The sequence below is a fragment of the Molothrus ater genome, chromosome 1, assembly GCF_012460135.2.
Source record: "Molothrus ater isolate BHLD 08-10-18 breed brown headed cowbird chromosome 1, BPBGC_Mater_1.1, whole genome shotgun sequence".
NCBI classification, from domain to species: domain Eukaryota; kingdom Metazoa; phylum Chordata; class Aves; order Passeriformes; family Icteridae; genus Molothrus; species Molothrus ater.
This window is the reverse complement of record NC_050478.2, coordinates 106,258,110-106,274,990: the sequence shown is the minus strand read 5'-3', so window position 1 is coordinate 106,274,990 and position 16,881 is coordinate 106,258,110. Positions and strand designations below refer to the sequence as shown.

The following is a 16,881-nucleotide window of genomic DNA, read 5'->3' as shown; positions in this document are numbered from 1 at the left end:
ACTACAGAGTGCAAGTCTAACCATCTCCACAGTGGGAAAAGTGCGAAGGTTAAAAATATGCATGTGGCTTAACACAAGATATTTTTAAAAAACATGACACGGAAATCTTATACTAATGCTTTCATCTTTACCACAAACATGACTGAAAACTTAAGGTCAATTGCTGATCCTTCTCTCGCAGTAGTAGTAGTAGTGTAATCCTTTCAAAGGTACAATGTTGGAAAGATCAGAGAATAAAAAAACCCAAGTGTCCAAAAATGATCCCATTTACCACTTTTCCAGTAGTTACGTTTTTCAAGGAGTAAACGTGTAAGGTCACCTTGATCTTCACCATCAGTAACTGATACACTTGGAAACAGCTAAGCCAACCACCTGGACTGAGATCAGTTCGGTGTCACACACACACACACACACGGATACACACACAAATACCCCACAGGAAAAAGTGCACTTTCAATTGCTGATACAAAAATAGATTGGCACATTCTTTTTGACACAGTGAAGATATCTTCTTTAAAAGCTTTTTCACTTCAAGAAGTTCTCTTGGAATTTGCAGCAGGTCTGTAGAAAAAGCGCTACGAGAATGCACTCAGTGGGCTTCCAGGGTTTGTGTGATGGAGAGAGGGGTGGTCATGGAGGCTGCCCTTCTAATTTTTGCCTACTTTTATAGCTGTAGTCCCTACAGGTGGAGTCAGTTGCCACCCAGTTTCAGCACGTGAACTATTCACCAACAGCTCAGTCTTCACCTGCTTTGAGAAAGTAACGATACATAAATTCATCAAAGCCAAGAGTCGATGCAGTATTTCCTGTAGCCAGAAAAACTGTTTGGGGGTGGGGGGAGAGAGAGTGTGAAGTGTTAGGAGTCTGATTTTGCATTTCCAGTAGTAACTGTGGCTTGGGAGAGCCAAGCGGGAACAGTCGGGAGCCCCTTCCCCGCCGGCAGCCAGCGCTAGGAGTTCTGCACCAGGCGTCTGTAGTGCGGCATCACCTCGTGCTCGGGCAGGTGCAGAGCAAACTCCAGGGCCACCAGCACCGGGAACTCGAAGGCGATCAGCTCTCGCCTGTTCAGCCGGAACTTCTCTTCCAGTTTCTGCAACCACAGCCAAGGGGAAAAAATATAAATGAGCAAAAATGGAATGAGGGTTTGCCTTTCTAGAGCTTTCCCACAAATGGCATTATTCAATACACGCATGCTGCTGTCATTAAACTTCTGTCCTGATGGACTTGCATGGCTCTAGGTTTAGAAAACCAGAGCTGTGTGAACTGGATGTTCCAAATCCTTACTGTGAAGGTGAACTCATACAGCTCAGCCAGCCATGCTATTGCTGACACCTTCGTCACTTCACCCATTCCACTGTGAGCAGATGCATCTTCTAAGGGTCACAGTGATTACCACAGCAGCAACAGGAAATTCCTAGCTTCATGCAAACAGCAAAATCACTTGTGTAATGGAAGACATGCATCTTGTAATTGTCCACAAACTTCCTGCACTGCTTGAAATCACTAGTTTTCCTTTCAGCATTAGACTGTGCTACAACGCCCTGTTGGGGAAATTTTTTTGCCATAATTTGATCTTAATACCTCAGAGGCAGAAGGTGTCGTAAGAACAGTGAGTAATAGAAACTGCTATCCTCAGGAGGGATGAGATGGGTTTTATAGTTGTTTTTGTGCTGTGATGTACTAAACCTCCCATATGCTCTGCTGTTTTCACTGGATTTGGATGCTACAAGTAGGCAGCCAGTTGCTCAGAGATATTTCCCCCTCATCCTCTTCTTAGGATCTCCCTGGCTTGCTACTCCTCTGCCCACTGGGGCTACTGCAAAGCTCAGTGTCTTATGGACCAACATTTCAAGATAGCAAGAGAGGCCAAATCTTCCAATTCTCACTTGGCTGATTTTTTTTTTGTCATTATTCAGAGGGCTTTCTAACAAACTGACTGTCAACCCAGCTCTGTGACGGTGGGAGGAGAGCAAGAGTCCAGTCCTGCCCCGGTCCACAATCCCATGTCTCTTCCATTGAGCGAGCTGGTTGTAGCCACATACCAAGACACCAGCCTAACTTTCTGTGGTATTAAATCAGATTGGTACCTCAGTGCTTGCAGAGGATTATGGCATAACACCCTCATGTTACCTCTTTCATGTGGAGCGGGTAGAAGACAAAACACCTTACTCTAAAAATCCATCTGGAATGAGGTGTTCTGATGGGAACACCTCCTTAGGTTTTCTTGTCCAAAAGCTGAACTTGATAAATAAAAATGTCCATTGGACTCCATCTGAAATTAGTATCTGCATTTCATTCCTAAAGGAGAATCCTTACTGACACTCTTGAAAACACAACTAAAAGCAAAATTAATTTCCTGAGGGTTCACCTGTTGCCTTGTATTGACAAAATGATGGTCAGATACATCTAAAACCTCACAGTATCTGACACCAGGGCTTTCTACCCCATTAAAGAAGCTTCCCACACCTCTGCAGGGACATTGATCACTACTACTTCCACAAAAATGTGCAACAAAAGAAGATATTTAGCTGGCTGTACATCTGGAAGCCTAAAAGAGAGCATGTCCACTGACAAACAGGCTTGCACAGACCACACATTGGCACTTCATGCAGATTGAACACTGGAAACCGATGGATACGTACATCTATAAGATGCTTGACTTCATGTTTTCTGAGGTCACTGCCAATTTTGGCTGCTAAAAGAACACAAGCTCCAGCACAAAGCTTTCTATTCTGCTTGTTCAGCTTCCCCTTGAGAGCGAGCTTCTCAAAGTAGACAAAGGCCATGGCCACTGTGGGCTCTTCAAAACCACATTCTTCTTGAGCAAGCTTGCGCATTTCTCTCTTCAAGCTGAGTAAAGAGACCAGACAAGTATGCTGTGAGATGAGTTTTAAAGCATTTCTCATTCCACCCTAAGAGCCAAGCTTTCAGAGATTCCTGCTTAGTCAAATGGAAGGGAAAACATAATTTATTGGGCAGATATTTTTATGCTGTTTTGGGGGCACATTTCATGGCACATTTTTACATCACCAGTGACCCTCACTGCCCGCAACAGACAGTTGTGTCAAACTATTAAAGCAACCAAAAAAGCTCTGACAGTTTTAGCAACAATATTTTATCAGAGGTCCTACACTGCATACCATTTGTTTTGTAACAATGTTTTGATTACTGGTGCTCTGTATGCAGCTTTTGCCGCTGGTTATGGTTTGCCAAATCCAAGCTGACAGTTCAGTCCATGTACTGCAGCACTGTCTGGTTACAGAGCAGTGTGGCTCAGTGTCCTTCTGGCCACTAGGGTCAAATGAAATTATTATTACTTCAGTGGAGCAATATGCTACACCAGAAACAGATATGGAATATTACAACTTTGCTGTGAAGCCAAATACTCTTTTTGCTTCTGGCCAAGGCACAAAAGCAGCGCTTCTCTTTCCTCAGTCTCTTTTTAAGCCAATTCCCATGAGCTTAGAGACTCTGTTGGGTTATTTTTCTGGCTATTTTAATATAGAGCATGCCCAGCTCTCATCCTCGTCCCGTTAGATGCTCTGTTTGACACCTGACCAGCACATGTCTGCACATTCCTCTATCCTGTTTACTCATCCCAGTAATCCAAGCAGTCATCTGACTAACTCTGCACCTCTGCTGGTCACTGCTCCTGGAAGATCAATCAGTGCTGTGCTTCCCCTCCTGTACAGCAGGAATTGCACTGACATGTGAGACAGCTGCATCACACTGCAGCCTTACTGAGCTTTGCAAAGTACCTTCTTATTTTACTGAGGGTTAGCTTGATGTGAGGGAACTTCTCCTTAAAGGTCTCATTCATGTCCTTCTTGAGATCTGATGGCTTCACATAGTCTATGACCGTGGTCTGTAACACAGGGCAAGAGAGAATGACTCTTTTAGTTTGTAACAAAGAAGGTCACTCAATTTCCAGAAGCAAGGAATACCAAACAAGTGCCAGCCAGTCCCAACACTTTCAGCAGACAGGAAAATATAGTCTGAACTAAGGCAACTATTTGTGACTGACAAAACAAGTGACCTGTTCAGCACAAGCCTTGAACAATACATACCTTATTAGCATCCTCTAAATATTGCTAAGAGTGATTTGAAGATGAATGTGCCTGGATGAAACCTACCTGAGAAGTCTTGTAAGATAAAAAAAATTCATCACAGTAACTGATACGATGACCAGATTTTGGTGCATACCTCTATGTGGTTCTGAGACCCATTGTGAATTTCTCTCAGATTGATTCTTTAAAGAAACCACAGGTACAAACTCTTGCCTGCTGTAGCATACATTGATAATAAAGTAAGTAACCAGCTTGTATGGTAGGTCACTCAGTAGAGTGGAAGGCAGGAATGCTGAGGTAAGTTAGGCAGTAAATGGACAAAAGAGTCAGGACAACATTCAAAGTCTACAGTCTATTTCCTTTGAGCTTCCTATTCCTTTTTATTACAACCTAATGAATCTCCCCAAGTTGCAGAGGGTTCTCCTGGCCCACACAGCCCTTGCGTCTGTGCGTGTCCAGCACTTCTCTTGTTCCCTTAGTCCTTATTCAGGTAGCACTTTACCCAAACCCACTGTCACCATTCACCTGGCCAAAATCTAGCACCTCACCAACAAACCAACCTTTATTTTGGGAATGTGTAAATTCTCTTCCAAGCTTTAGCAGTTCTGCCCATTGGACAGAAGTGGAGAGGAGCCCCAGCTTGGGCACCAGGGGGACAGCCTGGTCCCCAGGCATACAACCCCCTGACAGCTTCAAGCATGTAAGAAAGCAGCAGTGGATAGTGCAGTGCATTCTCCTGCTCATAAAATAATATTTCAAATCTGATTTCTGGTTTTAATTAATTTGTATTTTGGCAACGGGCTGTTAACACCACACAAGAGGTGGAAAGAGGTGTGTGAAACCCTTGTTGCATGTTATGCCTTTATAGAAGGTGGAGCTCTGCTGAAATGTATCCTCATGGGAATTGAAATCAGCCAAAAAGACTGACTGAATATGCTTTCAGGCTTTTTTTCTGTCATAAAAATAATATATGGAAGGGCTTGGGGAATACAAAGTGCAATGGCTCTAGAGAAAGCAGACAATTCCCTTTATCCAATCATGTTGTTCTCTGTTTTCAAAATAAGCATGAAGGAGAGTAAAACACACCTAACTTTTCCTGCACTTTACTTATGAGATATGGTACTGAATTATTAGCAAATTAAAACAGAGCATGTGTTTCCCCTGAATAGTGCCCAGCAGGACTTGATGCATGTGGGAAAAACAGACAGGAAAAACCCAGGTTTTTGCCATGGGGTGTTGTTATGGTCATGCACAGGTTTTAAAACATGGGCCATTCTGCCACATCAACACTCCCCAGCCACACCTGCTTCCCTGCACGTGTAGGGATGAGCCTGACTGCAGGTGCAGGCAGACAGTGCAATGCCCCTGAGGTTAAAAATTCATAAGCTGACTTGATGCTCAAGCAGGCAATGTGCTGCCACACCTGAATAAAAGGAAGAGAAGAAAAGACAGGAAGGAGAAGCCTTGCCCTACCCGGGTGGGAAAGCCTTCAATGGAATGTGTGGGCCTGCCTGGTTTTAACCCTGCAGAGGCTGGAGGGATGTATGCACACACCGTGCAGCTGGGGCTCTTCCTCTTCACTGCAGACAGCTTCTCACATGCTTCATCTCACCTGGCAGGGCTCAGACCTCTAAAGCAGAAGAATGAAGATCTTAACAACTACCCCTTTTCCTTTCTTTCCCTGGAGTGCTGCAGCTGGCCTGCCTACTCCTTGGTATTGCTGCCAAAGGATCATCAGCAAGCTGGGTGCTGCTAATGCACAGATATGCTGGGAGTTTTATGTGTTAAGGGGCTTCCTCTCAGTACTGCTACAAGAGGACACTGAAACAAGCTACATCTAACTTAGACCACTGCTGTCTGCTACTCAGGGTATAGAAAAGTAAGTCCTGCTGCTCTAGCTTACAGAGCCAAAAGACACTAACCAGATACCTCCTATTAAATGTAAAGATGATTTTAGTTTCTACCAGTATTTTTTGGTTGTCTTGGGCAATCCTATAAATACTGAGCTCGGTGTTACCTTACAAAGCTACCTGACACCTTATTTCATGCTTCACTACAAACCTAACTGCCCATTGTTTGTTCTTCATTAGCACAGAGCACATAATTTTATCTTAATTAACTTGCCTTTAGCTCTCTCCAGGTTATCTTCTTCTTTTGCTTACGTGCACACCAGAAACCACTTCCCAACAGAAAGGGCACAGCAGTGGAGGAAGAGCCTCTCCATCCTCCAGGCTCTGCTGAAGGGCTGCACAGTTGTGCCACACAGCAAGTTTCAGCTGCTTTTCCCTCTAACAAGTCAGGGTGGCTCTGGGGGCCACCGTGCAGAGGGGGATTGAGCCCTGGGCTCTGCCACACAGCAGCAGCAGCAGCAGTAGCCCCCTGGGATGCACCTTTCCCCATGGCTGCTCTGCAGGCACTGACTTGTTTTACCTGGGACTCCTCCAGCCTGTGGGAGGTTTGCCAGAATTCAGCTAAATTCTCTTTAGAAGGAGAAAAGCTCTTTTTAAAAATTTCATTTAAAGCAAAGCGCTCAGAGGCTTGAGACTAAGCAGACAGCTTAAAACTAAGAACAGTACAGAGGTACAGTTATTTTTAAACACAGAGATTTGTCAATTTTGTCCTGTTGATAAGGATCTCCCCCTCTCCAGCTCTGAATTCTGCCGCTTCCTGCGAGACAACAGTCTCTACGATACAAATCACAATAATGAAATCCAGATGAAAGCTGGTGTGTGCTGGTTTTGATTCATGTAACAGGATAACAGCAGCATGTTTGAACACACTGGCTCTAAGGCAGCTGTCTCATCTTGTCAGTGCCATGCTGGAGAGCTCAGCTAACTGCCCTTATTCTCAAGAAAAGGATTTGTGCAAGGTTTTTTTTTTTGTCCCTTCTTTTTTTTTCCCCTTCATAGCTGCTGCAGAAGCTGGACTTTGAGCAACAGGATGCTGCTCGTCCAGCTGGTACCTATGGAAATGCATCCTGTGCATGCAGGACCCTGCCCAGCAGAGAGGCAGGCAGAAAATACCCCAAAAAATATCTGTTGAGAGGTAGTTTAAAAGCAATGTTGGATTAACATCTGTTGAGTGATCAAATCAGTTACACTTTCAAATGGTTTCTGACCAGGCACCTGAGCACCCCTGTTGCTGGGGCACAGCGCTCACGAGGTTACGCAGAAATCTTGGTCCCCAGCCCTGATCCTGCCCAGGGCACCTAATGCACCCTGCAAACAGCTTGCCACTGAGCAGCAACCCCCACTGCTGCCCCTGCCCACGAGTAAGGGAGTGAAGCTAAGCTCTGGGGTGGTCCAGCAAGCCACAAGAAGCAGCTGGGATCTGACAGGGGAGGGCTTGGACACAACACCATCCTCCTCTGCCTGTTCCCTGCTCAGCATTTACGCTTCTCTTCTGTTTCAGGCCACGCCACTGCCCTTGAGCTTCCTGTGTGTCCCACATGAAGCTGCCATGTGAAGAAAAACACATGACTGTCTGTCCAGGACAATTCTGGTATTGCCTGTGTCAGGGCTCTGATCAATATTGATGCTCCAAAACTTTATGAAAGGTTTACAAATATTTCCCTAAAAGGAGCACAGCTTTTCTCCATCCAAACGTGCTTTCTTATACATAATATTATTCCCTACCAGGCAGGCACTCTGTACTCCCAGAGCTGTCAGACACATGAACAAGGCACTGGGAACTACCAAACTGTCTCTCTCATAGTCTAATCTCCAATGTTTTTGACTTCTGTCATCCAGAACCGTCTGTCTTGTTTCTCACAGCTTATTTGCAGGGAACACATTTCAGTTCAGCATTCAGCAATACTCCTTTGTGGGCTCTGTTACATTCTCTGTGTACAAATCTGTGTATGTATATTTTACTTTGGTGATGGAAGCTGCACAAAACAAATGAAAACCTTGATATATGGTAGCTGACAGATGCCTGGACAGAGTGATAAATGCTTCAGCCCAAGTCTCTACTCTGCACACTTTTTGCTTGGCTGGCAGTTTTGAACTTGGAGCTCAGCTCGTGTGTTATTCACAAGTGTTTTCAGGCAGCTGCTTTCTCATAGGAAAGCTGTATATATAGTTTCATAATTATGGGAGGAGAGAGAATGCCTGAAATGGTTGGTAAGACTGGCAGGATGAAATATTGTAGAAAATAAATCCTACTTTGGCATGCAACCAGTAAAATATGATCTAGCCTTGGATGCCTCTATCTCTTAGCTTAAGAAGGATAAAATCAGAATAAAATAGGTGAATAAAATGAAAGATGAATGATAGGCTCTCTTAGCTGCTGTTTCTGTGTATCCCTGATTAATCTGCTTCACAGAAAGCAGATGGGAGACTGACACCTGAAACAGACTTTTGGTAGGTCACTGATAAGGTCTCAGCCACGCAAGAAGTGAAAAGAAGTCAGTAACTCTGCACTCTCTGACTACTTTAATGCATCCCATAGGTGACCAGCTACGTACCTATCAACTGCAGTAACCTAATTCATACAATTATGGCTTATGATGCATATATATGAGAAATCCTGACAGACAAGAGACTTTAAACTGTGATGGAAAATGGGAGTGATTCCGAATTATAATTAAAATTCCAAAAAAGGAAGCTAGACTAGAATAAGATGTTTCTGTTGTTACAAAGTTATTAACATTCAAGGACCTGAAACTGAAAGATTTTGAATTTCACAAGGCAAATAGTCTCAAAACTGCTTCTTTGGAATTAAGTACATGGAAGGACACCAGTTTATTTCATATTGTTAACACTCAGGAATTATTCTCAAAATAGTTATTTATTGGAGTCTCAGCCCAATATAGCATCAAATGCATAGAGCACAAGATTTATACATGATTATCTACCACTGCTATCCTCTGCTCCCTGAGACTTTTGGGTACAAGGTCAGTAGCTGATAAAGAAGCAGTCTGGAGATACTTAATATACAGCTACAGAAGAGGCTCGAAGAATAGGGTGACAGCACTGAAGGACACTCACTGGCTGAAAGTGGAGTCTGCCTGACCTTGGTGCTCCTTGTGAAAGACAGAACGAGAGAATGACAGACCAAATGCATTATATCATCATGCAGGGCTTTTGTTAGACCAAAGGGCCAGGGCAGCAAGCAGTTCTAATTTTAAAATCACACTGGAGGGCTGCTATTAAATAACGCAGCCCGGCTGTGCTCGCCACTAGCGCGGTACCTGGCAAGTGAGGCTGGCAGACAGGCACTGCAACAGCTCTGCAGAGATTTGTGACCTGCTTCTTTTATAAGGGGTGTAGAGATGTCAATTAATTTTTATATAATTAAACCAACACACTGACATTGTAGCTCAGTACCCAAACCTAATTCCATGTGTATCCTTTGAGCACAGATGGATGGATATTTCAGGGATGAGAATACAGAATGGGTCACTCAAAGTCAACATGCTGCTGATCTGGGCTTTTCTTCTTCTGCTACAAATTTTGGCAGCACACAGTGACCAGCTAACATGCTCCTGTGCTTCTGTGTTACCAACAAAAGCAGTACTGCAGGATCAGCCTCCAGCCTCTTGAGAATGAGTTTTCTAGTCCAGCACAGAAGGAGTTTCTGCTGGAAAGAATGCAGAGAGACCAGGGGGGCACTGACGAGTCTGTACGTATGCTAGTCAACATGAGATTCGAGGAAAGAAATTAATGCTTAGTCTGGTAGATAAAGTTCCTGTTCTAGAGAGATTTAAGAATCTGCACAAATTCCTGTTTTAGCAGTATCAGCCAGGAAGACATCTGTTAACCATGACATGATGTTTCCCTTCCCCCCACCCCCCAGCATGAATTTTTTCTACCTCTTACTGTTTATACTGCAGCAGAGAGTGCAGACTCTCCGACAAATACAACACAAAATGAAATAATTTCTCCAGAGCAGACTAGACTTTAAATACAACTAATACAATTAATAGAAGCCATAGAGTTGGTATTGGGAAAGTATTGAAGAATACTTTTCAGAGTTATCCTGACAGGCAATTTGTGGGTATTACTTCTAGAAATGCAACAGGGAAGTGTATGCTCTCTTAAGCCTGAGGCTTCACTACAGAAAAAACCAAACTAAACCAAACCAAAAAAGAACAAACAAACAAAAACAGGCAAACCCCCCCCCCCCCCAAAACAACAACAAAAACCCACAGAAAACCAAAAAAAACCCCAAACAAGACTAAACCAAAAGCACTTCTGCTTCCCTCAGCTTCTCCTTGAAAACAGCTGAGGACTTGCAGCTAACACTTCTCTCCAAGAGTCAGGGCTAATTCAGCTCAGTAAAATTAAAAGACTATAAAGTCAATGTCAGTGATGATAAACTCAGGCTCCACAAGAACTGAGCACATCGAGTGCTAGCTGCACATATTTCTGAGTAAAGTCTAAACCAGACCACACATTTGGTCTGTCCTATGCCTCAGGATAAAGCCTGCAGTGTTTACTGATGCAGCATTCACACAGACCTCAACAGAGCCTTCCCAGCAAGCATAGAAATCCTGGCCTAAGAAGCACAAGCCAGGCTCATGGGAGTAACAGCAGTGCATGCAGCTCTATCCCGCCGGCAGTGACGCAGCCCAGCATCCCCTCCTCTTCCACACCTTCTCCCCATTAATTGCTCTGACATCCATAAGGAGGGGTGAGGGGAACATCGACAAGCTTGCAGCTGTCAAGCATTAATGCTAAATCCTGGCCAAGTAGCGAAACTTTAATTACAAGCTGCAGCTCTCCACGCACAACAGAATGCTGGGCGCTGACATCAGAGCCGCTCTCAGCTGCTCCAACGCTTGCAAGAGGCAGCAACTCCAGCCCCATTCCACCCAGCACCGAGGCAGCAACTCCATCCCCATTCCTCCCAGCACCGAGGCAGCAACTCCATCCCCATTCCTCCCAGCACTCAGGCAGCAACTCCATCCCCATTCCTCCCAGCACCGAGGCAGCAACTCCAGCCCCATTCCTCCCAGCACTCAGGCAGCAACTCCATCCCCATTCCTCCCAGCACCGAGGCAGCAACTCCAGCCCCATTCCTCCCAGCACCGAGGCAGCAATTCCAGCCCCATTCCACCCAGCACTCAGGCAGCAACCCCAGCCCCATTCCGCCCTGCACCACAGCAATTCCAGCCCCATTCTGCCCAGCACTGAGAGGCAGCAATCCCAGCCTCTTTCCGCCCAGCTCTGGCGGCTGCTCTGGCCTCTGTGCTTCTCTGGCAGAGGTCTGGCACTGCTGCAGTGGCTGTGATGGTCAGGAAAAGAGCACAGGTCTCTTGCTGGCCCCAGACTGCAATTTGCTTTAATTGCAGTGTGAGCCGATTTTTATATTTGGGGGGAAGAAAATGACTCGAAGTTATTAGGCTACTATGCTCCTGCTCAGACTGATGTGAACTGCAGGGAGAGGGGGAGGGAATGTCAGGAGAGTCAGGAAAGTCTAAAACAGATGTGAGTGAAGTCTCCGACATAGCCAAAATGACCTTTTATATTCAGCTCTATGCACGAGCCCTTACCCAAACTGAAAAATCTTACTTAACCTGCAAACTCCCAGGACACTCCAGCACTACTTTTTCTCTCTTCTCTTGGCTGAAGGAAGCACCAGCAGCTTGTAAAATCTTTCAGCTGAGCACTGAAGAACAACCATCCACCCCTTAGTTTCTTGCAAAGCCATGCAGCTCCTGCATAGGATCACAGCTATGCTGCTTGGCTGTGGGCAGGCAAAACCCCATCGAGAGAGCCCTTGGCACCTGCCTGTGATCTACCTCAACAAAAGAAACAGAGCACTTAATGTCCTTTAACCCTTTCTTAGATTAGTGCCTGCCTTCAGAGAGGGAAGTGGAAGTCCCACAGACCCTCAGATAGTGCTGAAGAAGTGATGTCTGGAAGGGTACATTCAGGAAAAAACCCCTCAACGGTCAAATAAGACATTATTTCAGACACAGCAGTAATCAACCCCAGAGAAAATTAAAAAGCAGGGAGACTCCTGTCAATGCAAATATATTCTAGATAAACAGTGACATTGATTTTAACAACTGTCCTTGAAGTAATTTTTCACCTTTAGGGCATCTAGTCATACCCCTTGTCGAATCCCCAGGCAGCTTCTTTTTACAACAGAAGTACAAACATAAGACTTTGAAATGCTGTGGTCAACCAACATACAGAGAAGAACGGCACTGAATACCCACTCCTGGATGGAGAACTCCCTTGCAGGATGCCATCCTGGCTGCCTCATTTTTACTCATTTAACCATGTCCATGAGAACATCAATTTAAAAGGGGCTCAAAGATCTCAGGTGATTCTAGAGGACTTGTACTGCCTGGCAGACACTCACAGCCTGAGGAAAGTCAGAAACACAGGCATGACTGCTAGAGCTATGTTCCCTTTGGATGTTGGCTAACAATGGCTGTCCCCTTGAGGGAAGACAGTTCCCTGTCCATGACAGTAACCATATCAAAACCTGACAAATATTTTCCCACACAGATGTAGCTGCTATAAAAGGTTGTCACTTTGTGGGTTGGCAGCCAAAAAATAACTTGCCAGCCCTTAAAGGAAAACTAGTAGCAAGTAAGCAGAGGATACTCTGGATATGCCATTTGAAAATCTAGAATAAACACAGCCTTAGAACTCAATTAAGCCTCTGTGTGCAACCAGATAAACATCCACATGAAGCACTTAGAGCTTATTTTGAAGAAGGAGCACCCACAAGCCAAATTACCCCTGGGGTAGAGGGCAGATGAGAACATACAAAAGCTGTATCTTCACATACACTAGCAGTTTCTTAAATAATGTCTTCTGTTCCAAATTAAACAAGAACATGGACAGCACTTTAGACCTCATTCAAATCCTATCATATCTGTATATAGATAAGAGAAGTAGGTCACCACTTTGGGGGAAAAAATAATATTTTCCCTACTGCCTACTGTTACCCTGGATGTACAATCCAGACTGATACATGCTTACATGTGTATGACTGCACTGCATCTTGCAACAGTCCTGCTAAAATAATCTACAGACTTGGAGCAATCAAAACAAAGGCTACAGAAGTATCTCACCACAGAAAACATTTAGTCACAGCACAGAGCACAGAACAATTATGTCTCTGTATTGTTAAGGGTTTGGATATAGTGGGAAATATAGAGACTCTGCTCGTAATTGCTGCAATTAAAGGAAGGACTATCCCATGGTGAAATAAATATCTGGGAAACCAAGCTGTTCAGAGCAGTGAATGATTAGTATCAAAACACAGAGTAGCTTCATGACTTCAGAAAAACCCCAGTGGGCATCCTCCTATTTTGTAATAGGTGCCAGTTTGAGGAAGTATAAATTTTCCTCTGAACGCCAGAGAATGAGTGCATTGTTTGAACAAGCCTTTCATCTAAAGCATTTATGAAATACAGAGGTAATAAAAGTGTTTGCTTTTGTAATACCTCCAAGAGTTTGTTTTAACATGCCTTGAGAAGTAACTGTCATTTAGAACAAAGCATTCTGAACAGCTCTTATTAGTAGATTAAAAATAATAACAGTCTTCTTAAAATACAGCCAAATGAAACCTCAACCTTCAGAATTTTGTTATGGGAATTCCTCTGTCCTACACAGAATCACTTACCATATATGAAGGAAATATTAAAACCCGCTTATGTTTGCCACATGGCCACTGGGGATCATCTAAAAGATTTGGGTCGTATTCAACAAAGTCTCCCAGGTCGCTACCTATAAAACAACAGTTTTGATAAAGAATTTTGAAAGGAATTCATCACATCAAGACATCTCTGGACTTAACAGAAGTGGCAAATGAGTTTACAGATAATGCACAATATTATCTCCATGCAAGATTTTTTAAAGAGATAAAAAATTGTTCTGAGTCTTGACAGCTCTAAATATTTCTATATTAATGTGATTTGCCAAGACATAGAGGACCTAGAGCTAATGAATTACCTGCTAAATGCGAATTTAGGGCTTAGAGAACTGCAGAATTATACAAAGTTCCACAATGACTTTTATTCCTGGCAACAAGTTTTCATCTGTTCAAGCAGATGTTTTGATTTGTTTCATTTATCATGCCAAAATATTTTAAGCATATAGTGCTTTGGCTTATGTTTTGTGTCCGGTTTTGTAAACACAGCCCTTTCCAGCCTAACAAAGGTCACAAGTGGAATTTACACCTTCAGCTTGTGACTACTGTGTTGCCACTGTAAATTTTCCATAGCAAAGGAAGGTAAGGACAAGCCTGATGCAGGAGGAGCAAGCAACGCTGATGACAGGAGGAGGCACGCTGGGTGCCATCGGGGCTGTCAATACCACCAATGTGCTTGTTTATTTAACTTCCATCCTCCACACACAAGCTTTCTAAGCAAATATGGAATAAGCTGTGCTTCACCCACAACAGAAGACTGTATTTATTTAATTTAAGCTAATGGGGGGACTAAAACACATGTCAGTCCTTTGCAATAACTGCCTGCCATCAGGGTATTAAAAAGAGCTACTTGAGAAGTTACCTGCATCAATGCTCCCCTGGGTGCTGTTAGCTCTTCCCAAAGAAAGGCTACGATGGCTTGCATTGCGAAATTGGGAGAAAGATGAGGTGGAGTCTATTGTGTTCCTCCGAGTTCCCAGAGCATTGGTGGGAAATAGGAACTGTGTATAAGAAACCGTCTAAAAAATAAAGTCAGAATGGACAGACAGTTACTTTCAGCCCAGCTTGGATACAGTGGGATGCTTTTGGTGCATTCCAACTGGAAGCAAGAGAAGCCAAATTAATGGAGGATTTTCTGGATTTAGTAGTTTGGCACAGATGAATATAAACCAGTCACCTACATTTGCTTCAGTGCAGTCAGTTTATTCATGCAAAAAACGCTTTTAAGAAGGCATTAGCTCTTCAGCCAAACACACACACACACACACACACACACACACACACACACTCTAATACACTGGATTTACAAAATCCTACTCGAGGGTCAGATTTAAAAATATATCAGTTTGGTCAGGTTTCTTTCCAGTGGGCCTTCTCTGTAGCACATTTCAGCAGCTTCTTTACTGAACTAGCATCATCTATATGGGTCCCTCAGCATACAGCTGCCAGAGGCAAATCACTTAAACACTGCTAAACTGAAGCACTTTGTCTGCTAGTTTTCTTTCCCAGGACTTTGTCTGGCAGAGTCTTATTGATGTAATAAGTGAGCTCCAGCTCACAGCAATCGTTGTGGGAGATCATTTACTAGCCCCCCAACATGGACTAAGTGTGAATGAGTAACTTGTGACAAAATTATTTTTAGAGTGCACTGATTCTCTGCTTGTACCCCTGGCCAAGAAAAAGCTATGCCTTGCTTCTTGTTGGCTCATTTTCCAACAATAACATTGCATTGAAGAAAAAAAATGAGTTTGAGACTCTAGACTGGTTTACGAGGAGGTCAGAACAGGTATCAAATAAAACATGTGGCATGTGAGCTTTCATTATTTATAAGCAGACAGATTGTCCTCAGGAATTTACAGCCTGTGGTCTGGCCTGACACCTGGTTAGGTGAGCACAACATGTGTAGCAGCATTGACCCAGGGCCTTTAAATCCATAGATGACAGCAGACTGAGTAAAACTGAACTGTAGAAAGTAAATCAGGATTTCAGGAAGAAATGTTTTCTTCTACAATTAAAATTGTCTCTCCTCTATATATTTCTTTAAAATCAATCAGTTCCCTAAAGATTCATATTTGCTTATTCTATTCAAGTGAATGAGCTTCTGGATTTTGAAAGACTCATCAGCTTTGTGCCACTGTCTTCCTGCTGTCTGGAAAAATATTGAGCAAAATGTTATTAAATACAATTGAAAGCAAATAGAATTACACCTACAGCTCTCATCAGAAATTATTTTCACACTCCTGACAATATACACTGCAGTGATACCTCCTGCTAGAGCAAGGGGAAGGCTGAGTAATTCATATCTGAGTAATGCTTTACACACTCAGATATTGCCAGAGGCAAATTTCTTCAAGGATACTGAGTTGTCTGCATTGACAGCTTGGGCAGTCCTTGTGAATTTCTGCTAAGCTTATTTACAGTTGCACATACTGTGCTTTAACTACTGTGTTATGCTGCATGTTGTATTTGTGCTTGTTATTAGTTAAGCCATTTTTTCCCCTTATAACATCAAATCTAAGGGAGTAGGAACTGAAGCATCCCCACCTTCCCATCTGCTCCGAGCTCCACACCTTCAAGACCAATTATTTCTTTCAGACACACTCCAGCAGAATGGCACTGGCGTCCACCATCCAGCTTCATGTCCCTGGGAAGCAGAAAGAAGAGCAGAAACAGCTCTTAGTACACACACCTTGTTCACCTCCCACCACCAAACTCTGAAACAAGGTGCAGCATTAATCCAGACATGCCAACGCAAAGCACAGACCAGACAACTTTTCCTACGGGAAGCATTTTTGTTGTCTAAAACACCTTACAGAGAAAAGCCCCCACTTTGTTCATGGTTGCAGCTCAAAGCCCAGCCTATGGCACAGAGCAAGGTTCCCCATTGCTGGGTACCTCTGACAGAACCTGGCACTGGGAAGGAACTGGAAGTCATACACACTTCAGGTGAGATACAACAATCCAGCCTGTACACTTGACTGCCATGCATCCAGCAGGCAGATGTTCCCACAGCACTGTACCCACATTCCCCTACATGAAACAGAGGTAATTTCCTGTGGAATATTCCAGGAAGGATTCCTGCTCCTTTGATAACACAAGAGAGTGGCCAAAGCCCAGTGACCCTTCTGCTGGAGGCTGACAGGAGAAAGCCAGTTTTCCATGACCCTAGCATGGAAACTCGGGGATCTACTTTAGAAGG

At 43.8% G+C, this 16,881-nt stretch overlaps 1 protein-coding gene across 2 annotated transcripts in view; it reads right to left on the bottom strand.

Annotated features, from left to right (window-relative positions):
* Positions 1–441: 441 nt before the first annotated feature.
* Positions 442–16,881, bottom strand: part of CABLES1 (Cdk5 and Abl enzyme substrate 1) — a 68,377-nt gene continuing 51,937 nt past the window's right edge. For both annotated transcript variants that reach the window (XM_054516236.1, XM_036406966.2), the window contains 6 exons: positions 16,227–16,326; positions 14,545–14,701; positions 13,656–13,759; positions 3,759–3,865; positions 2,643–2,850; positions 442–1,090 (listed from right to left, as the gene is read on the bottom strand). In XM_054516236.1, coding sequence (XP_054372211.1) covers positions 950–1,090; positions 2,643–2,850; positions 3,759–3,865; positions 13,656–13,759; positions 14,545–14,701; positions 16,227–16,326 — 817 coding nt within the window. In that variant the 3' untranslated portion in view covers positions 442–949. The remainder of the gene's footprint in view (positions 1,091–2,642; positions 2,851–3,758; positions 3,866–13,655; positions 13,760–14,544; positions 14,702–16,226; positions 16,327–16,881) is intronic.